At 38.9% G+C, this 23882-nt stretch overlaps 2 protein-coding genes across 2 annotated transcripts in view; one reads left to right on the top strand and one right to left on the bottom strand.

Moving 5' to 3' along the window:
* Window positions 1–950: 950 nt before the first annotated feature.
* Window positions 951–23296, bottom strand: jazf1b (JAZF zinc finger 1b). Its single transcript, XM_041794039.1, has 5 exons — window positions 23169–23296; window positions 7361–7433; window positions 5416–5612; window positions 3819–3988; window positions 951–3289 (listed from the first exon to the last, which is right to left on the bottom strand). The coding sequence occupies exons 1-5, from the start codon at window positions 23281–23283 to the stop codon at window positions 3113–3115; spliced, it is 732 nt and encodes a 243-aa protein (XP_041649973.1). The 5' UTR covers window positions 23284–23296; the 3' UTR covers window positions 951–3112.
* Window positions 23297–23310: 14 nt separating this feature from the next.
* The window catches only part of creb5b (cAMP responsive element binding protein 5b), a 76890-nt gene continuing 76318 nt past the window's right edge, over window positions 23311–23882 (top strand). Inside the window, exon 1 of the mRNA XM_041794037.1 lies at window positions 23311–23442. The gene's annotated coding sequence lies outside the window, so the exon portion shown is untranslated. The remainder of the gene's footprint in view (window positions 23443–23882) is intronic.

The raw sequence follows: 23882 nt of genomic DNA on the forward strand, positions 1-23882 counted from the left end.
CTGTTGCCCTTTTCCCTTATTTGCCCCTTTGAATTAATTTCTGCTGCTTTTAGCCCTTTTTTTTACCACTTTTTGCTGCTTTTTTGCCTGTATTTGCCTTTTTTTTGGCCACTTTTTGCTGCTTTAAGCCCCCAGTTGCTACTTTTTGGACAACTTTTTGCTTTTATTTGCCACTTATTTTTGCTAATTTAACCCGTTCTTGTTGCCTTTTCCCTCATTAACCACCCTTAATTATTTTTGCCTTTTTTAGTCCTCGTGCTGGTTTTTTGGCACTTGTAATCATTTGTTGTTCCTTTAAGCCCTTATTTGCCATTTTTTGCTACTTTTAGCCCATTTCTGCTGTTTTTTTCTTTTTTTTCACTTCTTTTTGCACTTGCAATCAATTGTTGCCACTTTCTGCCCTTATTTGCTACCAATAACCTATCATTGCTACTTTTCACCATTTTTTTCATTTTCAATCAATTTTTGACACATTGTTGCCACATTTTTGCAACCCATTTTTTGTCTCTTTTCACAATTTTTAAATTCTTTTCCATTGTAGTTGTCTCAGTTTTTTTGTACATTATTTTTTGGCATCCTGACATTTGTGCATTTCATGGCTTAGGTGTGTAGTCAGCATTACTTTCCTAGTTAATATCAGTGTTCCTATCCACATTGTTTACATTTCCAATAAAAAGGTTATTCTGTTTTTGAAAAAAAAGATTGTTTTGAAGATTGCTATATTTGTACTGCAGCATAAGTAAATAAAATGTGTTGTCCGTTTCTGAGCACTACATGGTCCACTTTCTCAAATGCTTTAGAGAGGTTGGTACATGCTATTTGCGTTCAATAAAATAATTTATAAAATGTAAGTGATGCTCTAGTTGTGCCATGCTTTTTTCTAAAACAAGACTGGAAGTCAGTTAAATATCACTAAAGTTTAAAAATGAACAGGAATCTACAGGCACACATCAGAGGAAATTTTATTCTAAACGTAACAAAAGTTTACATGAAGCAGCTTTTTAAAGAAATACAGTACAACAATAATCTCTCTGGTTCTGACTCACCATACACTTTACACTTTCACTTCAGAGACATATGAAAATATAATTTAATGCACTTAACACAATACATTCACTGTACACTATAGCAAACACTTTCCTCCATACTGGCAGTACAATACTGTCACAATTCTCATTTGGACCATAGTTTCTTAACACAAACATCATGCAGTGAGGATGTTAAACAATGGCTCAGTAGATATTTTAGATGTTGTCCCAGCTTTAATGTTTTCTTTAGCTGACATATTTTTATGGCACACAGTCAGAGCTGGGCATGTTTCCTGCAGAAAAAATCAGGACTCCAAGAGTGAAAATGTGCTAAATACAAGGCAAATGTCACCCCATTTTCTTCAGTCCACGACAGCAAACAATCTCTACTGGGATGTTAGTATAATGTCCTCTTTCAGCTGAGCTGAAAGCCAAAATGAAGCCATACAAAGTCCTGCAATGATTGGAATGGTATACAAATGAAGGCAACAGCTGTACATACAGAAATATCAAAATACTGGAAATGCTGGAGGTTTGGTGAACATCTTCCCTGGGAGCATTTCAAACTTCTCTGAAGGCCTTTCAACTCATTTTGGTCGTAACAGAACATACGACTCAAACGAGATAGTGGCAATAAAATGCTTATTTGTTGGCAACTTGTTACAAAAAGTGCTTCTATCCCTCTCTAAAAATTAGAGAGGGAAAATGTCTTGAATTGTCAGAAAAGTGACCAGATACATTAGAAAGAATGGCACAAGGAGTTCCCATGATGCCACTCATTATGATCAGAACACTTGGGCAGGATTGTGGAGCTGAAATGCTTGCAAACGTCCCCTGAGATCATCCTTTGGTGCTCACACATTGATGTAGGCAGTAAAAAAGATGAAATAAAGAGGTTTGTAATACTTGTGATATGAAAGAAAAGGTCTCAGAAATCAATCAGCGTTAGATCTAATAGTTAGCTTGGATTTCTCATGCCATATAAAATATGACTCTAGCTGGTTGCCTATGTAACAAATAACCTAATTTCTATGAAAGAGGATTATAGCCACTTAAAAAAAATTGTGATGTTTTTTTTCCAATTCAAAGACATAATTCTGATATCTAAGACAGACTTTTTATGACTCAGATCTCAGAATGATGACTTATTTTCTCTGAATCCTGACTTTTCCCTGTGAATTCTTAATCTCCTCTCAGAATGATGACCCTTTTTCTCAGAATTCTGACTTTTTATGAATGAATTCTGTCTTTTCTTAGAATTCTGACTTCAATCTCAAATTCTGACTTTGATCTAATAATAGTCATTTGTTCAGAAATCTGATATTGATCTCAGAATAACACCTTTTCTCTGAATTTTGACTTTTTCCCCCCTTTGAATTCTGACTTTTATCTCTGTATTCTTATTTTAATCTCAGAATTTGGACATTTCTTTTAGAGGTTGAAAAAAAAATCAACCCATTTTTTTCAATGGCTCTAATCCTCTTCAATAAATTTCCTACACTTGGACAACATTCCCCTTTCTACATTACAATACCAGGTCCCTTCAGTTCCCTCAACACTTATAAAATGTTGCTAAAAGTGAACATGATACCTGTTCGACCTTTTTTTAAACACTTTTTAGTCCAATTCAATTTGGACATAGAAACATGAACAATTCTTAGTTTGAACATCTGATATGTTGTAGATTTCAGATCAAATATGGGTTTTCCTTGCTGTGCAAATCATCAAATTCTGTTTTTTATGTTTAACACAACATCCCATCATTTTAGGGAATTATGTTGTAATTAAATGAGACAGAGGCAAAGTTAAAGTGCCCTGTTTTACGCAATAAACAATAACGTTTTGCAGGTAAATGAAAGCTTAAATGTGCAAAATACAAAACTGTGAACTACATAAAGATTCAACGTTCTGAATAAAACAAAAGTGAATGATAAAAACACATTTATATCATGCAATCAAAATAGTGTCATAAAGTGGGAAAAAGGAGAGAGAAAGAGTTTCGGGATCAGGGGAAAGAGGAGCAGCTGCTGCTGGTGACAGTGGAGTTCAGATGTTCGGGATGTTGCTGGTCACCCACTCTGTCTCTACTGCTGCATCTTCCTGATGACGTCAGTGGAGATGGGTGGGTGGAAGTTGATGGTGTGGTGGCGCAGACCCTGAGATGTTTTGTAGCTCTTCCCACACCGGCACTTGAAAGGCTTGCGCACCCTAATCTGGGTGCGGTGGCCGTTTTTGGCGTGATACTTGATCCCGTTCACATTCTGTAATAAAGGAAATAATAACAGAAACCATCTTTAACCGAGTTTTCAACATCTGAGTCTCAAGTATGAAGTCACTTATTAGAGGTTGGATCTAATAAAGAACTTGTTAGACTTTCTCTAACATTTTCAAAAAGATTTCAGTGTTTGATATAAAGTTATCGAGTGTGTTCCTGTTAAAAATCTGTCTTGTTCTGCCCCTGAACAGATGCCTCATGCTGCCTGCTGCCTCAGACTAAGTCATCGCCCATAACCCTGTCATTCACGTCAGCGATGCAATTTTCTCAAGCTGCACATAATTTATCCCAACCACACACGCCAGATGTGAATGGAAAATCCCGTAAAACTCAAAATCACTGGAATGGACTGGATGTATGCATCTATGTTGACATGTTGTAATGCTCCACCATGGTTGGATTTTCCGTTGTCAACAGCAGGGACTCCTTTCTGATTTTATATTTTCATTTATGTGAGGAAATAAAATTACACATTTGTTTCACTGTTATCTTTACTGTACAGTTTTTCCTCCTACCTTGTATCTTTTTTTACAGCCTGGTACTGGGCAGGCGAAAGGCTTCTCGTCTCCTCCGTTCATGCACATGGAGCTGAGAATAGACTCAGAGCTTATGGCGCTCTCTGTGGTCCACGACTCATCGCTGTCAGACTCCTCAAAGTCTACCTCCTCCTCGTCACACTCGCTACCTGTGGTGGGGGAAACACAGAAAGAAACTGACTCATGGCATCACTAACAACATGTAATCATACACACTTTCTTTCTCTACTTGGTGACTAATGTCTGACAATCATTTCTTTGATTTTGAGCCTTCAGGCGCACAAATGAGGACCGTTTTTGACATGCCTTTCGGTTCCCATAACTTTGCTTTCAAATGTACAGACCCACATTTTGGGAAAGACTAAACTTTGCCAGTCATGGGAAAGAATTCATGCATTTTATTGAGGTCTGGGAGTCAATTATCTGCGATTGTTTAATCCATTAGTTTAAGACATTATTCTAGAGCAGAAGAAATAAAACCACAAGAGCTTAAAAAGGCCAATCTTTTGAGTTTGCATTCTTCACAAAAAGTAAAAGTATGTGGGAAAAAACCCTAACATTTTCTTTCTGTTATGTAATTTATGCAGTGATAAACAAAACAAATACGCTGGACTGTGAGAATGCCTCTCAGGCATGAGCCCAATCTCCACCCTAAAACTTCAACACACTCACAGATAGGGACGCAATGACACTGATACCTTTCATAAAACACTTCAGGGACTGTACTGGACATTATTTTACAGTATGGAGTAAGCAGCATCTCATTACTTGAGTCTGTGTGGATAGGTCTCAATCAGGCTTGCACATCTGGAGTAGGGCTGGACAATTAAAAACTAGATTCAATCACAGTATGGCCTGCTGCAGTTTTCAAATCACAGACAGTGCAATATTCCTGAAATGAGTCAGAATACCAGTTTAATACAGTTTTTGAAGCAGAGATTTTGTGTTATACACATTATGCAAAGATTAGAAGTATTGTTTTTTAATAGTTCATGAAAGTCCTTTTCTTGTTTTTGCAAGTTTCAATAATCAAAATGAGAATGACAAAAAAGATCATCAACATTATAGAAACTGATTTAGAATTGATTTGAAAGTTTGCAATATGAGCCAAAAATAATCACAATAAGATATTCAAAATGTTCATCTGTAGTTTCATTTATCTAATATTGTGCTGATTAAAATATAGAATGATTTATCACTTGGGTTTGTTGAATAATACTAAAGTTGAGGGACCTAAAAATAATCGCACATAAAATTGCAATATTGGAAAAACAAATAAAAATCGCAACCAAATTATTTCTGCAAATCGCTCAGCTCTAATCTGGACACTGCAATTTTACTCCATTCTTCTTGGCAAACTGCTCAAGCTCTTGCATGGTGATTGGATGTGAACAGCCCTTTTTAAATCCAACCACAATTCTCCATTGGACCTCTGGGCTTTGACTTGGCCACTCCAGAACATTCACCTTTAAATCATTTCAGTGTAGCTTTCTCTGTATGTTTCAGGTCATTGTGTTGCTGGTCTGAAATACTGATTATCAAACTATGAAAATGAGTGTGAAGGATGCTGATGTACCTGTTGGTGTACTGCTACGGAAAGAAGAGGAAGGGGTGATGGGTGGGGTGACTGGAGGGGTGAGGTTTCCACTGGTGTGGCGGGGCGGAGTGGAAACACTGCTGCGGGACAGACTGCATGTCAGAGACAGGGACAACTTGGGTTGCACCTTCTTCTTTAGGGTGTCGTGCTCTCGTCGTGCAGCCTCCGTCATAAACCTGGAGAGGGGAAAAGTCAGGATTATTAATATTTTTCCATTTCTCTCATTTCTGATTGAAATGAACAGTCAATGATATGTTATTGTGGATTACCCTGCTGTTAAATCCTTGCTTCTGTTTAACACATGCTTGGAAAAAATATATAAGCGGCTCAGCTCCCACCTAGAAACCCCAGGGTTTATGATGGATAGTAAAGTCTTTGGTAAATGTGTATCATAAAATGAAATGTTAACATAGACATTGTTAAAGCAAAAGTGGAATTAACAAATTAAGTCGTAACCACATCAAGATGTGTTTTTGAAAGCAGAGAGACAGGAGCAGACCTTCTTGAACATGGGCTTGTTGCCACTAAAACCACTCTTCAAGCACCATATCAAAGAGGACTGGGATGAACCCAAAGCAATAAAACAAACCAGTGACTGAATACAGAAGCATTTCATCTGAACTACCAACCAGATGACATCTGAGATCTCTGGAAGAAGCTAAAAGAAAAAACTCTTCTAAGTGCACAGCAGCAGTACAGACTAATGGAGCTAAGGATTAGAAGATCACTCCTTATTGGATCAAAAATGAATAAAAGTAATGATTTTAATTTAAACATAAAAAGCAGATTTACTTATAGTTCAGTTTAATTCCACAGTTTCCACTCCATAATGGTCATATTTTATGCTTCCTCACTGTGATAGCCAAGACCAGAGGCCTAATGCTTTTGGGTTTTCCATCTGTCTATCCAACATGCCTGTGAACACAAGACATCAAGAACCCTTCAGGGGATCTTCTTTAAACTTTGAAAAAATGCCCACTTTCACTTAGTGATGATCTTATTATATTTTGGAGGTCATAGAGCAAAGGTCAAGGTCATAAGATATTATATTTTTCCCTTGCTGGTAACAATTACATCTTAAAGACACTTTGAGGGATTTTCTTTAAAATTTGAGCAAATATCAACTCTGACTCAAGAATGAGATGGTTTCTGACATCATAGGTCAAAGATCAAATTTTCCAAGCCCTCAAGATCTTTGAAAAGGAAAAAACATATTCTTTGTCAAAATGACTTCCAACGAGTAAAGACATTTGTTTGTTTTTTTTTGTATTGTGCACTAAGATAGGTCTGTTGTTCTTACATGCAGACTAGATTTTTTTTAGGTGAAAACTACTTCCTGTTCAAAGACATGGCTTGGGTTTTATACCTACCAGATCCAACATATCACAAATAAGTGGGAGAAACTACAAATGCATTCAGAACAAAAGATTAGGTCTCCAGAGGTTAAAACACAAATATCCACTTTGTCTCAGGGATGAAATGATAAGAATTTTTCAGTAGCAAATCAAGGATATTGCCAGTAATTCACACAAACAACGGCTGCGCTGCGATCCGCTCATGAAGCTTCTTCTCTAGTCAAGTGAAGCACTCTCACTGCCCGTGCTTGGGTCCGGTTCCAGATCTGGCACATCCCAGAAGTGTCACTCTGCTCTGCTGCAGCAGGTCTATTTTCAACGTTAATCTTGCATTCATCCTTTGCTTGCAAACATGATTCCTCAGGAACACTTCGAGGGAATTTTTTCACACTTTGCTCAAATGTCCTCTCTGACTTAAGGATAAACTGATTCGATACTGGAGGTCAAATATAAAGGTCGAAGGGCCTCATGTTCATCTCTTGCTTGTAAGATTTCTGCAAATTCTTTACCAACCACTGTACTTTAACCATCTGGCAATATTGCAGGGGTAGGTGGTAGTTCTAGATTACCTGTTGATGTAGCTGAGGGCAACATATGTTGGCTGCTGCTGCTCCTGCTTCTCCAGAAGACGGGGGTCTGTGTCTGAGTAGAAAGGAGGAAAAGGCCGTCAAACATTTCCATTCTTTAGGACAATTTCCATACCACGCTTTAGTATGACCAATTCTATGTTTTGATGATTGACAGTATTTAACTAGCTTTAAAAACCCTTCAGTCAGATTATTAACCGTAAGGTGCATTGAGGGAAAGAGCGAGACTACTATCTAGATCACACAAATACAAAAAAGAAACAAAGAATATTGGGTAGCTTTGACTAATATTTTTGTTGCTGTGGTATCAAAACGGGTATTAATATCATTTAATTTTACTTAGTGTATGGAGGCTAAAATATCTGACATTGTGGCACTGGCTTATTTTCTACCATTACTAATAATGTAGATCTTGTAATGCCTTCATGCAGATAACAGTAGATTTGTTGAAGAGCTTTTTTGGCAGCCCACATTTGCTTAAACTACTTCCTTTGCTTCATGGGTTGATTTGCATTATGCCTGTCAAGCTCTTCCCTTTAGAAAATGTATCACTTGACCCAACCAGAGGTCACAAGTGGAGCAGGGATCCAAGTGTCAAAATTATCAGCCCCCCTTTAGAACTGACCTTTTTGTTGAGCCATAGCACATTTTGTTTGTATCTGTAAATAAAACCTTCAAACTTTAAATTGTCAAAATATGTTGCATAAGCAAAATAGTTGAGACGTGTCTGGCTGCAGACCTCGAGCAAATCTCTATGCTGGGGCGTTCAGCCGCAGACCTGTACGCTGGAGTGGACCTCTACGCTGGGGTATGATGTACACTGCCCGAGCCGCGGACCTCTACGCTAAGGCGATGACGTATGTTAGCTGAGTGGAATTTTTTGCTCTAGCCCCTTGCCCACTGGCGTACGCTAAATCTAACCACTCAGGTTTTAATGCCTGAACCTAACCACTCGTAACCTTGCAAAGCAGATGGATACGCCCCTTTCCTTGTTTTTCACTGGCGAATCCATCTTGCAAAGCTCTCATCTGAACCGTTCAGGCCTGGTTAGAAAGTGACAGCACCAATCAGCGACGAGGGGCAGTACTTTCAGGCACAGCAGAGTCGTGACGTACACAAGCAGCAGCAAGAGCTGGTGCAGTTATGGAGGAAGAGAAAAAAAAAAACGTTATGGAGGAAGAGATTAGCACAGATGCTGCTAAAGCGCCAGTTTTATCAGAACTTGACAACATTTCTTTATTAAAAGAAGAATAAAGAACAGCAGTTTTTTTTTTTTTTTAAAAACGACAAAAGTTGAGTACTTACATGTTTATAGACGCCATATTTTGCATTATTCTCAATAGCTGCTACGCCACGTGTTTTGTTGCTCTGATTGGCCCCTAGAGATGTGACAGACAGAACGTTCATCCAATCACATTCCGACTTTTTTTCAAAGCCTTTGCCTTTTCTCAAACGTTTCCTATTGAAGCTTCCCAGATGGATGTGTGAAACAAATCCATCTGGCGAGTCAGGTTAAACCACTCCGGTTTTAATGCCTAAACCTAACCACTCGGGTTTTAATAGCGTAGGGGTCGGGCTCTGCTACTGCACGCCCCAGTGTAGGGGTCTACGCTAATGTCTAGTAAAAGTCAGCAGTCCAGTCATGCTAACAACAGCTAACACGCTGCATGCCCCAGCGTAGAGGTCTGCGGCTAAACGCCCCAGTGTAGAGGTTTTGTCAAGGTCTGCAGCCTGACCCTCTTGAAATAGTAACTAGTTATGTCTGATTGTCCTATCTACAGATACCCTCCCTACCCTCCCACATCTGAAAAACTCCACAGCACAATGCTCAAACTGTGGTTGTATCTTTTGTATGTTTTTGTGAATGTAACACCTGTGATGTAAAATCTTAAAAAAAGGTTTTACATCGCATTGTCTGGTGGAAAAAGGGTCAGACTATGGTTGAAAAGGGAGAGTCCCAGGTATGACTGTCTAAGGAACTTGGCTGTTAAAGAATACACAAGCTCAGCTAACCAAATAAAGACTAATAAAAAAAAGATTTAGTCAAATTAATTGAAATCAGGCTTTAGTGTAATATTCAGTACAATTAACTGTAGTGTGACATCATGCACCACTGTCTAGACGACAGTTAAATTGGTTCAGTAGTGCTGGAGAAGCTCTGCAGCTTTAAAGCTATACACTACCACTGGGTTAAAACGTACTTTAATGTTTATGTTCCTGGTTTGTAAAATTTTAAAGAAATATCCTATACTTTCTACCTTAAATATACAAAAAGACAGAAACATCTTAAGTGCCTTGTCTCTTGATTTCCCACCATTCCTCTTACAAACCTGCACAGCAGACACCACATTACTCATACATGACCACACTCAACACATACTGTGTTTCCCCATGCTGGGCTCCAGACATTCATCTTGCTGAGCGGTGCTAAATGTACAACAATAGCCAATCTCCACACCCTGAGGTGAAGCGGGCCTGACTTCAAACGCTCTTCTTTCTGCCATCCATGTGGGAGAAAAGAGATGCCCCATAAAACAACATTGTCGACCACTTCCCAGCTGAGCCTCGCTGTCTGCCTCTGACAGAGCTGTGAAGGGCTGCTACCCCCATGTGGTTCAAACTAATGCCTATTTCCATCCACAAGCTCATTTATACACAACACAAATCCCTCAGGCTGTTTGTAACATTCAATTTTAAAATGTGCTATTGTAAGACACAGTGACTACAGGCAGCTTTTAAAGAATCTGCTCACTCAGCAAGTAAATAAAAAAACAGTCCTGGTTGATTAAGTTTCACAATGACAGTGATACAAAACATATGAAACTGATGTAATTAAAGTATTCCTCCTTAAAGGGGTAAGCAACACCTTCATGAGGCTGTCATAAAACCCTGAGTCATACTCAATTATGACCAAGCCAAAGCAGGTTTACATGGCCATACACCGCTGTTTCTTTGTAACACTGAAACTAAACACCTTAAAACACATTTCTATTAGGGAATGTGGTTAAAAGGAAGTGTACAAAAGCAGATTCCTAGTTAATATCTGTTGAACTGAAAGACCTTGTGCCAGGACCCTGTTGGGTTTTGGTGGTGTTTATGATAAAGTATAAACTTTTCACTGCAACAAGGAACCAGCTGAGGAGCTGGGAGCATCATCTCTTATAAATCATCAAAAAATGTAAATTACCTATACAATGTTTATCCATGCTCTATTTACTTAGTCTTCAATTTTCTGAGGTAAAACAAGGGACATTGCTATATTTGCTGTCTTTATATCAACAAGTTTTTGACATTTAACTTCAACTTTGTATCCTTGAGGAAATTAGTTTTGCAGTCAAACAAGAAACGTAGTCAGGACAAGCATTAGAAGCAACATCAAACATTAAATGGAGCTCAGCCAAAGTTCAGGCAGGAAGACTATTTTTACTCACTTATTAGTCATCACTACTCATTCATATCTCCCTTTTTCAGTTCTTTCTCTCTTCCCACTCTGGTGATCAGCTGATTATGGCTTTTAGCACCAACTAATCAGATTCTGCCACAACCTCGTTTGGCCAATCATCATGCACCTGTCGTATTTTAAATCCTTCCTCCTTTTTCTTTACTGGAGGCTGCAACCCTCCTCCACCCCAGCCACCTCCTTTCAGTTCAGCAGCATCTAGTCCAGATCCTCACAGGTCTTCTGCTCATCTCATCCTGCATAAATCAGTCTCCTCCTCCAAGCCACCTCATTGGTTTCCTGGTCCAGCCTCTCAGAAGTCTACTCATCTGATCCTGCATTCTTCATCAACACCCCCACCAGTGTCTTGACTCCATAGGGGAATGTCCTCTTCCAGCTGTTTGCCTCACTACCCCTTCAAGTACATGTAGTCATCACGACGTACTCTAATAGCCAAAGACAAGACTATAGGGAGTGACAACAGTACACTGAGAATATTAAGACTGCCCTAAAAACCATCGGATAAACTCAGAATATCTTGTGCTATGATTTCATGGAAACATGTTTCTATTAAAAGAAATTCATGACCATGAAGGTCACCAATATAAGAGAATTTCCATTACAACTTTGATGCTAACACCATTACCCAACAGGTCTCAGTGTGGTGTGTCAGTGGCCTTTTGGTTATGTCTACGTGCTCTGGGTAAAAAGCCTGTTGTCCTTGGAGTGATTAGTCCCTGGCTCCTTTACTGCATATCATTCCCCACTCTCAGACTCTGTCCATCCTTTTTCTACAAAGGTAAACACAAAAAAAATCTTAAAAAAAGAAATAAAAGAGAGAGAGAGAGAGAGAGAGAGAGAGAGAGAGAGAGAGAGAGAAAACAACAACATAACATCCAAACTTAAAGGTACAGTGTGTAATATTTAGCCTGGTAGCATGTAGCTGAACAAATCTGGTAAAAAGTGAAATGTTATATAAATAAAGTTGCCTATCTAAATGAGTGTTTAATCACCTGAATATGCAAAATGGTTTACATTTCAACATAGAAAAACCCTTTAATTTATAAACAGGGAGGGTCCCCTCCATAGAGTCCACCATCTTGGATTTTTACATCTTGCATGTTTTTATAGTAACACAGAAGGGACAGAAACCCATTTTTTATATTCCACTCGTTGCCACTGTTATTATCAGAGGTGACCACGGCAATCTAGAATCTGTTTGATATTGCTAATATTCCACGTTTTTTCTCACTGCACCTTGTTGGTGTGTTCTAAATTGCACACTTATGTACTAAATACTTTTTAGTATTTTGAGTGCATAAGAGTGCAAAGTGTGTTCACACTGAGAAGAATGTGAAAATGCAGTGAACTAATTGCATTCAAAACAGCATTGAGCGTAAGATAATCGACATATTCCACACTCAACGTAGCAGAAGCTATTTCATAAACCTCTCCATTTTTTAAATATCAGCACATTAAGTTATGCATGCTTTAAGCACAGTATACTATTATCAGATAGCTGCAGACAGTAATGTTTGATAGACCTGTAATGATTTGATACCATTAGTAGAGATTTTCCAATACCATTTTATCCTTCCTGAAACTGATTACCATACCAGAGCGCTGGTTATAGGTCGATACTGAGTACCAATCCAATATTTGAGTAAACTTTCCGGACCAACTGTGCTTTGGAAAACTAACACATTTTATTAGCCCTACAGTGAACATTCCTACATCCTCTGTGACACCTAAGGTTGTTTTTCCTGCTAATCATTTTGAGTTTTACTGTTAAACATTAAAGAGCTATGATATATTGTTCAACAGTTATGTAAAATTTAATAACCTGTGCAACTTCTTGATGTATACGACAACGCCGGTCTGGAAGGGTTAGAAACAAAACTGTATTAGATTGGTACACAGACACGCTCGCTCGCCGATACCAATACCCACATTTTCAGCAGTATCATATGTATTTCCAATACTAATATTGGAATGGGAACAATGCTAATGGTTAGCGTGCTAGCAAACATTAGCATCTGCTGGATAGCTAGCATTCTACGAGCATCTTCTAGTCAGGCATTAATGTTGTGGTGAGTTATGGCTTATGAGTAACATACAGCCATCTTTACTATTGAACAAACTAAAAGAGAAGAAAAGAGGGGGCAGCTTAACTGTCATGCCTGTAAAAGCAAAATGGCTGCTGGCAATTTGGGACAATACTTTATATTGAGATTAGTGCTGTGTACTGCATTGTAGTACACTATACTAACTGGAGTATGCAACTTGTAACACACTGTTTACCTTAATTTTGCATTCCTGTGAGACACTGTCAATTTATGAAGATTTTGGTGCCATCTGTGGAAAAAGCTTTAAATATTAACTCTGCTTATTTTGTCCTGTACATGTGCAAATTTAGTACTCATCTTAAGAATCTTTGTCATTAAAAATTAATAAAAGGCTTTCTTTGCAGGTTGCAGCTTAGCATTTGACAGTCTGTTTTGCTTTTGAAGGACAAAAAGTGACATAATACTTATTACCTCCACTAAGGAGGTTATGTGATCTGCAGGGTTTGTTAGTTTGTTTGTTAGCAACATAACTCAAAAAGTTGTGGATAGATTTTCAAGAAATTTTCAGGAAATGTCAGAAATGGCATAAGGAAGAACTGATTAGATTTTGAGAGTGATCCGGATCACCGTCTTGATCCAGGAATTTTTTAAAGGATTCTGTACTATTGGGAGATAGGGCTAATGGCAGAGGTCTGTGCTCTCCGAGTGCTTTTCTAGTTTCAGAATGTTTCATAACCCCTGAAAGGTTATGCAGAGTGGCATCAGGTTCTTTCAGGTGGAGTTATTCACCAACACATTCACTCATTTTGTAGTCTAGAGGTATGCTCTGTGAAATGTGTGCAAATTCTTGTCCTGTTTGTAAGAATCAGCGCATGGTGCATAGATTAAAATTATAGATTTACAAATGTGCAACCACAACTTTGAATAAAAAGATTTCAAAGCTCATGCTTCACTCCGTTTTTACGTTAAAAACTACTGGCTTAGTTCTGTCAGAAGGGGAAAGTTGATACCGACCAGTTAAAGTCAAGCCAAACCACATGTATGTATACAAAAGAAATGAAAGCTCTAACAGAAATCTAAATCAACAAACTGATGTCAGTCAGACTGAAAAGTAGACAAGGGTGATGAAAGAGTATCCTCCTCTCAGACGAGGCCGTTTGTTTGAATGTGAAATAGTGTCAGACTTTTATGATACTGGCAGGTAGGTTGTAAGAAAAGCTTAAACCTCAGCGCCTGAGGCTCAGGAGGTTTCTCTCAGAGCCTGATCGTAAGCAAGTGTTTCATTAATGGTGGATTTATCCCCAGAGAGGAGGACAGCACACCTCTCTTTACTCTTCAGCTAAAGTCATGGAAACACAGAGTAGGAACAGCACTTCTGCCAGAAGCTGGAGGCAGTGCAGAGACTATTCTGAGCACCGTGTGTTGCTATGTGAGTCTGAGTGCACACAAAATCCCTCCCAAGATCCCTAATGAGCCTGGAGGAGTGGCGTGGCAGCCCACTCAGAGCCCTCAAACAGCAGCGGATCAATCTGTTCCCACACACTGTAAATCACGCACACTTCAGGTGGGGACTGGGGGAGAGGGAGGTCTGCAGGGGCCAGATCCCCGCAGACTCTGCTGCTCTTTTGGGGCCACCAGCAGTCAAGGACCAGGATGAAGGCGCCTCATGTAGAGATGAGAACCTCTTTAATCAAACTACACAGGTGGTCCACCATGGTGGCAGCTAGAAGAAGCCTTCTGGGAAACAAGAAGTGGTTTTTATTCACCATCACTAGTGCCAGAACTAACAATCCCTTCCTATTGGCTGCAGTGATTGTTTATGCACAAGATGAAAAGTCAGGTGTTGGATTTAAGACGCAGACAAGCAGAGCAGATGGAAGTTAAACACTGATGTATAAAAAGGCTCACTTGAATGCACAAGATTTTTTCAAAGATTTGCATAGGTTCTGTTGTTTTAAACTTGAAGACATTCCAGTATAGGGCTTCTATTAACTTTAAATTACAGTTTAAATTTAAAAGATTTCTTACTGGCAAATTGGGAACAAATGTTGTGTTTTCTTACTTCACTGTGCTTTATTACAGCAGTCAGATCTGGAATCTTTTCTCTGTTAAACGTCTGTTTTTGTAGTGTGCAGTTAATCCCTTCGTCCGACACCAGCCCAGGCAGTGGTTTCAGTCATTAAAAATAGTGACATGGAGAAAGTGGATCTTTATGCTGATAGATTTATTAAATTTTGTAAGTCATAAATGACCATCAGTATTAATTTACAGATGTTTCATAACCAGTTAAAAACCCACACAGGAGCTTTTAACCACTTAACAGTGAAACCACAGCCAGCTTCACCAACAGATCATCATTCTTCTCAGAATTCAAATTCACAAAAACAGTTCATTTCCACTTAAAAGAAGGAATGGATCTGAAATAATCCGGCCACAATCCTGTAGCCTTACTACAACACTACTCTTCCTGTTGCCTTGACGTGTCTCTGTGTGCAGCATATGTAATATATAATATGACTGAGTCAGTGGTCTGTGTATGAGAGTAGAAGACATGATGCAGTAGCTTGTTCTCATTAGGGCCCCTGATGGCCCTCAACAGGAAGCCAAGAGACGATCACACAACAACCATCCTAAGGCAACGAGGGGAAGTGACGCCTGCTGCCCTAGCATACCGCCCTCCACAACCCTCCGCCTCACAGTCACGCAGAAACACACACACACACACCAATCGTCTGGCTCCGTGGCCAGCCTCACGGCCAAAAGCACCATGGGGCAGAGCGGAGTGCTGAGCATTATGGTGACATGTTTACGGCGGCTCTGAGCAGCAGGGGACGTTAACAGGAGTGGTGGCACAGGTAATTCATTATGATGTGACCTCTGAGGAGGAAATGAAACAGAGTCAGGCTCCATGTGGAAGCTGCCTTTGTGGATTACTGAAAAACTGAGGGGAGGTTAAAGTGATGTTTTATAAATATATTCAGCAGGGATACATCAGAATAAAGCACAGATTTTTTTGCTTCTAATTTAATATAGTATATAAGGAAAAAATATTTCTATTTGTTTCTAATTAGTGTAATAATTTTTGTCACAATCAAAAGGGACTATAAAGATGTACCAATTGGAAAAATGGAGATACAAAGGTCTAGAATAACAATCTAGCTGATTCTGATGTTTTTCATGAATTTTTCTATTTTCCAAGCAAACTGTGTGATTTGATTTGTTTAAATTGTTGTTAGTAGTCTCTCAGGAAATGTTGCTGGAGTATGTCTAACAAACAGATGATCTTTCTGAGAGGCCGCACAAGACTCTCGCACTGACGTCATTTTCTTTCACCTTTGAACATTAAAACAACTCAGAGTTTGTCCAACAGGTGACTAAAACTACCAAATATGGGGGAATGGGTGGGTTTTAGTCTGTTTGATTCCTTGTTTTACTTTTTCTGTTATTCTTTTCCTTTAAGGTTCCACTGTACTTAAGGTTTTTCCATTACTCACTTGCTTAAGCAAAGGAAGCATGATTTTTTCAGGTTTTGTGTATATGTATTTACTGAGGCAGACATTTATATGTACATATGTTCAATGTATACCAATAAAAATTCTCTTGACAATATTGGTATCGAGTCTGATATTTATGTTATTTTTAACTTAACGGAGACAAGACTGATGGCACAGATCTATATAACCGATCTGAAATCTGACATTATTGCTGGGACGTGAACACATCACACATACACATAAGGCATAAACAATATCGTAGCTAGTGTAGCGTAGTATTTGTGACAGACAACAGCTCAGTCTGAGTCCACTCGTCATCATATTTCACTCTGACACCAAAGAGCAGTCAGATAGCAACCCAAACGCCACTGTTAGTGTCTATGGGATTGATGTGAAGCACAGTAATGAGGTAAAAGGTGTGTTTTTTTCTTGCTAAGTTTAATGTCTGTATAACAGCAACATGAAGGAAGTGTACTCTGTCGGCCTGTGGCTTTAACAAGAGCAGCAGCGACTTGTATTAAAAAGGACTAAACAACTGTTTAAATGTGCGTTTGCTCATTTTAAGCCCATAATGATTGAAAGACGCAGGCTGTGACACTTAGCAAGGACAGCACAGCTGATTGTAAACACAGTGTTAAAGCTAAGTTTAATCAATGACAACTCCTTTATAAAAAAGTCTGTAAATGTTGTTTTTATAAAGTGCTTTTATTGGCTTATTTGAAAAATGACCATTCTTTAAATTGAATTAAAATTGCATTAAAAAGAACAAACTGGTTGCAGTAGAAATAGAGACACTCCTATATTTGGGCAGTATCATGTTGATTTCTTATCATAAGTATTAACAAAAACCTTACATGGAAAAAAATTATCCAAAAAATATGTTTTTGACCTAGATGAAACTATAACCCCCTCAATGCGTTTAGTCCGCAACACAGGCTTTGCATTATCTCTTGTGGGGAATGTTTTATCAAGTACAGGAGCCCCTCATAAGGCGGTCACCACACAGGAACAGGAGCAGCAGTGCTGGGGGATGGGGAAATGTAATTAGGCCCACCAGGTGCACAGATCAGGGAACTAGTTACTGCTTCCCAAATTTATAACTTCCGCACAGATTGTGATGGGGGGGCTATGCACCAGAATCTACTAAATGAGCCCTCAGTGAGATTTGGTGACAAACAGACTTATTGTGAGGGAGCAGGGACACTTCAGGTCTTAACAGTACATATAAATACACACTGAATAACATGGTTGCTGTTTGCTTCTGGTCCACAGCAGCCTGATCGTTTAGTGACAAAGTAAACATTTCAGTAGCTCAGTTTGAGAAGTTTCTCAAGAAGCACAAGAGAGCTTTTAAGCTAAACATGAATTACACTGTGTGTTAAAAGTCAGTGGGGTTTTGGGGCTCATTAGAGTCTGCATTCTTATTGTTTGACTTGATGACGTGGACCACCCAGCACTCAATTATCAACTTCAGTCCACATTATTCAAACAACAGCAGATCCAGTTTAGGTCAGTTTTATTATATCATGATGTTGGCAAGATTTCAGGGTGGGCTTATTGAAAATGCATCTTTTATTCATGTTATTAAGTTGATGTTTAATTCCACTTTTAAATTCACTAAAAAAGTCACAACTCTTTCCACTTTGCTATCTGTTCATGTGTATATAAATGCATTCATTTCTTATAAAATTGCTTCTCTGAAGGGTGGGGATTTATTTTTGTGTCAAATATGTAGAGGAAGTTTTGCCACAAGACTAATTTGTCTTGAACATATGTGGGTGGTTTTTGTTTCTGTGGAAAATGTAAAAGTAAGGCAGTTTCCTTAGCACACTGTTAATCACTTTGTCTGACACCTACGCCCTGGCACTGCTCAGGCATTAAAATAATTAGAAATAGTCAGTCTTTGTGTTGATGACGTTTTCTTTTGTAGCCCATTACGGATGATCAAAATCAGTTTGAGTGTTTCATAACTACCAAAAAAAAAACTCCTCACAGGAGCTTTGACCTGTTTAATGGCATGGTTATTGTACAATTAATGAAGTCTTGGGGCTTCTTAGATTGAAAAGTTACTATATCAACAAAGTGGATTATTTCATAGGAAAAAGAAACCTCTTTGGAAAATGTATGATACATTTAAGTATGATAAGTATCCCTTAAGTTTTTGTTTTACATCTTTCACATTAACAGAGGCGTGACTCATTGAAACGACTAATTTATGGCACAACAGTGTTGTTAAACCAACCAAGAAAGTTCGTTTTGGCTTACAATGTGCACCATAAGCTACTGTGCAGATAAGGGCCCTCAAAAAAAGCTCCTTTGACCCACAGCAGAGCAGCGCCACCTCATGTCCACAAACCTAACCAGCAGGCTGCACAAGGAAAACAGGGACAAAAATGTGTGCTTGTTTTCCAGGCGCCTAATTATAAAGGAGAATGTGCTTTAAGCAGCAGGCCACCAGATGAGGAGGAAGACAGGCCAAATCAAGCACTCTGTCTGTAATTACGCTTCACAGGCACTTGGCACAACGCGCAAGATTTCGCACTTCTCAGAGTGGGCACAGGCCAGCGGACAGAGGAGGGAGGCAGCAAAGTTTTTCCACTCTGGGCCAACTAATTGCCTCATTATTCCCCAATAAGTCATTCAGAGGCCTTTTTTTCTAAAGCTAACACCTTGGACACATGCTCAGCACACAATCGGAGGGCAGAGGATATTAAAGGCAGTCAAGCAACAAACAAGAACAACAGAGACAGCTGGGCCTTGTCAGCTTCAATAACTAGAGGCTGAAATATTAGATTAGGAAACAGATGGAGGAACTAACAGAGTGTCAGACTGAGTGGAGGGGAGTTTGATTTCTAGAAGAGAACTTGTTCAAACATAACAATACATATAGGTTTGCAAAAAAAAAAAAGAGATTACATTCAAGGATTGTGAAAATGAGGGACAATAGTGCAATGTAAGTTTAAAACAATGACAATTCAGCCAACACTGATGCAGATACCAATATTTGTTCATTATTTCTTTTGTGTAACACTCTATCTGTGCCAACATTTTCTCTTGTGTTTGACCATTAAAACAGACCAAGTCACTTATTTACTAATGACGGTGACTTATTCTGCCCTCTAAAAATAAATCTCTTATTTGATTCAGCACTAGGTGTCGCAGATGGTAGCATTAATTTAAATGGACACAAAAGATAAACACTGGCCACTGATATCTATTCATGCTAAATTGTTTGCTGATGGTAGATGTTTTTCATCAGGGCCGATAGCAAACCAAGAAGACAAAATTTAAATAAAGACATGAATACTGGTTTTCCCTCAGAAAGTGAAATTGGACTTTGTCTGTTGTTTTTAACATGTTGCTACCTTGAAATTCAATTAGAACCCTCACAATGTTTTCACATAAACTTAACCACATGCTTTTACATTTCCATATCACATAAATAAAGCATAACGATTGGCCCTTACACAGTAACTTAGACCAGTATCAACCAGTTGTACACATATAAACTTGTTAATAGCTTCTCTTCTTCAAAAATCAGGCACATTATGTTGGTCATATTAATTTTTCTTCACACAGTACTAAATGACATAAGCACAAAATGTTATGCTGCTACAGTAAATTTGCAATATCCAGATTGATCATCCATTGTCATAACTTGTAGGGCGGCAACTAATGATTATTTTTTATGTCGACTAATCTATCAATAAATTTCCAGATTAGTCGATTAATTGCGGTTATTTGGCATACTATTTTGGATCCTCATTTTACATAAATAGTAGCAATTTAAATAGTAGCAGTTCACCTGCCTTGCAGGTTACAAATCACTAAATGATGGCTTTCTTTAAAGTGACTGGTAAGTCCATAAAAGTAAATAAAGCAAATTGCCCATCCAAAGTCAACAACAAATAAGTAGTACAAATAAAGCTTAATGTAAACAAATCAAACTTCCAGCCCAAGTGACTGAACAATAGATTATAATTTCTTTAAATTGCAGTGCAAGTATGTGAGCATGTCAACATGTTCTGGTGTGAGGCTGGCTCTCTTCTTTGAGTAGTGAACTGCAAGTGCAGATGAGTTTTTACCGGCCGGTATTTGATTTTACCAATATCAAAAACAATAATACGATGCGTCGACACTTGAATTTCCGTGTCGACTAATTTTTATAGTCGACATAAACTATTATGGTGACTAATCGTTGCAGCCCTAATAACTTGCTTGAAGAGGATTTTTGAAGTTAAAAAAATTCTTCTCCTCCAAAGAAAGATACTATGGGTACTGGGTAGTCAAGACAGCAGCACTTTTGGGGCACAGATGGTCTAGCAGTTAGGTAGCGCCCCATGTACACAGGCAGCCCAGGTTCAAGTCCAGCCTGTGGCTCTTTCCCTGCATGTCATTACCCACTCTCTCATCCCTGTTTCCAGCTCTATCTACTACCCTATCTCTCCAATCAGGGCAAAAAGCCCTGAAATAAATCTTAAAAAAAAAAAAAAAAAAAAAAATTGAGTTATTGCTTTGGTGAAGTTTGGCAACAATTTCACTATATTTTTTGTTTTTATGCTGTTAAAACTTGATGACAAACACAAAGTCAAGATTGTTATGAGTTACTGATACTTGAGCTCATACAGATGTTTATCATAATGGACGTTATCATAATAATTACTCATTATGTTTATAACTTAGTATACTTTTTAAAATTGCAGTTCCAACATGAGAGCATAAGTAAACATATATTTATACATAGATGGATAGATTTCTTTGTTGTCACTGTACAACAATATAAAACGACATTAAGATGCTCTTATTTCCTCTCTCTCTCTCTCTCTCTCTCTCTCTATATATATATATATATACACACACAGGTGCATCTCAAAAAATAAGAATATCATGAAACAGTTCAATATTTTTTGTCACTCTTCTGAAAGTGAAACCCATATATTGTATAGTCTTGTTACACATAGAGTGAAATATTCCAGGCCTTTATTTCTTGAAATGTTGATGATTATGGCTTACAGATAAGAGAACCCAAAATTCTGTGTCTCAAAAAATTAGAATATTACATAGGATCAATAAAAAAATGGATGTTTTACACAGAAATGTCAGGCTTCCATAAAGTATGTTGATTTCTATGCACTCAATACTCGGTTGGGCTGCCTTTTGCATGAATAACTGCATCAATGCGGCGTGGCATGGAGGCGATCAGCCTGTGGCACTGCTCAGGTGTAATGGAAGCCCAGGTTTATTTTGATAGCAGCCTTCAGGTCATCTGCATTGTTGGGTCTGGTATCTCTCATCTTCCTCTTGACAATACCCAATAGATTCTCTGTGGGGTTCAGGTCAGGCCAGTTTGCTGGCCAATCAAGCACAGTAATGCCATGGTCATTGAACCAGCTTTTGGTACCTTTGGCAGTGTGGGCAGGTGCCAATTCCTGCTGGAAAATGAAATTAGCATCTCCACAAAGCTTGTCAGCAGATGGAAGCATTAAGTGCTCTAAAATTTCCTGGTAGATGGCTGCGTTGACTGTGGACTTCAGAAAACACAGTGGACCAACACCAGCAGATGCCATGGCAGCCCAAATCATTACTGACTGTGGAAACTTCACACTGGACTTCAAGCAACATGAATTCTGTGCCTCTCCACTCCTCCTCCAGACTATGGGACCTAGAAGAGTGGAGAGAACCCTTGAACCCCATAGAGAATCTATGGGGTATTGTCAAGAGGAAGATGAGAGATACCAGACCCAACAATGCAGATGACCTGAAGGCCACAATCAAAGCAACCTGGGCTTCAGTCACACCTGAGCAGTGCCACAGGCTGATCGCCTCCATGCCACACCGCATTGATGCAGTAATTCATGCAAAAGGAGGCCCAACCGAGTATTGAGTGCATAGAAATCAACATACTTTTCAGAAGCCTGACATTTCTGTGTAAAACATCCTTTTTATTGATCCTATGTAATATTCTAATTTTTTGAGACACAGAATTTTGGGTTTTCTTATCTGTAAGCCATAATCATCAACATTTCAAGAAATGTGTTCAGAAAAAGACTTGAAATATTCCACTCTATGTGTAACAAGACTATACAATATATGGGTTTCACTTTCAGAAAAGAGTGACAAAAAATATTGACCTTTTTCATGATTTTCTAATTTTTTGAGATGTGCCTGTATATGAACAGTTTGGGACTTTTGGGTGTTTTTTAATCAATGTCAATGCACATTCTTATTTCTTAACTGGCAGCACCTATAATAGTTGTGTACCTTAAGAAGGTTTTAAGCTTATAGACAATTCTAGAGACATTTATTAAATTCTACAATACTTAGCCTTAAAGTTATGATGAATCAGATCAAGTAAAACCAAGAACTTAATGAAAAGTTTATTGGCAGGCGGACTGAATCTGGACCTTCTTCATTTATTCAGTGTATGTTCATTGGCTCCTGCAGACAGCAACTGAACTCACGAGCTTCCGAGTTGTCTCTGCGCGCGGGCCTCGCGCTATAGACATTGATGTACGAGCGAACAAGCTGAGCGTGAAGAAAGTCTTCCTGTCGGCGTGTCACTGGGTTCACTTAGTGTAGAAGCTATAGTCTGTGTTAAAGCGTCGTTAAAGAAATACAGGTAGCAGAGAGGTTCTGTATTATCAGCACAGGAACATCAACAGCCACCACACCTAGCAACAGGGTTGTCAGGACGCAGGAAGAAACTTGCTAGCTCGCTAACGTAGCCACTACTGCTAGCTGCAACCCTCGGCCATTGCTAGCTGCGGCGCTCCTGACTTCTTGGCTCTTACCGATGTGGTTATCTTCGATGTGCACGATGAGCTCGGCCAGAGAGTCGAAGTGAAGTCCGCAGCCCCCGAACCTACAAGCGTTGGAAAAGAAAGAAGCAGCGGCGATGCCTGTCATGGTCGCTGCTGCATTGGAAATGACGGCTGGCGGCAGCAGAAGCAACGAGCAGCGGGGAAACAGCAGGCGGACAGCGGTGGGAACAGCTGGAGCGGCAGGGGCGGTGCGGTGAGAGGAGCGTCAAACCAGCTTGAGAGCAACAGCGAGACCGGAAGCAAGGTAATTTTCCTTTCACAGCAAGAGCATTAACCCCTTTTAATAATTTGAGGCTTTGTTTCACAATTTATACAGCAAATACTGCTCTATCTCTTTCAATAGATGCGAAAATTATTAGATCAGTTTATCAAAAATCAAGATAATAAAAGAAGAATTGGATTTATTCAGCAAATGAAATAGTACAGCCGCAACAAATCGACGGTAAGCCAAACTTCAGCATAAGAATGCACAGTTTCGCTAATTAAAAATATACAGCTTAAACTACATTCATTATCAAAAATTCAGTGATAACGTTTCTTACGTTACAACTCATTTATTTGGAGTATTTTGAGTCTGCGTTGTGAATGCAGTGGAAGTAGTTTTATTTTTATAGTAAATCTAACTTGACACATTTTGTTGCAATTATGTACAGTATGTAAGGATAACGCGGAAAGCTATTTAGC

Source organism: Cheilinus undulatus, linkage group 8 (genome assembly GCF_018320785.1).
Source record: "Cheilinus undulatus linkage group 8, ASM1832078v1, whole genome shotgun sequence".
NCBI lineage: Eukaryota > Metazoa > Chordata > Actinopteri > Labriformes > Labridae > Cheilinus > Cheilinus undulatus.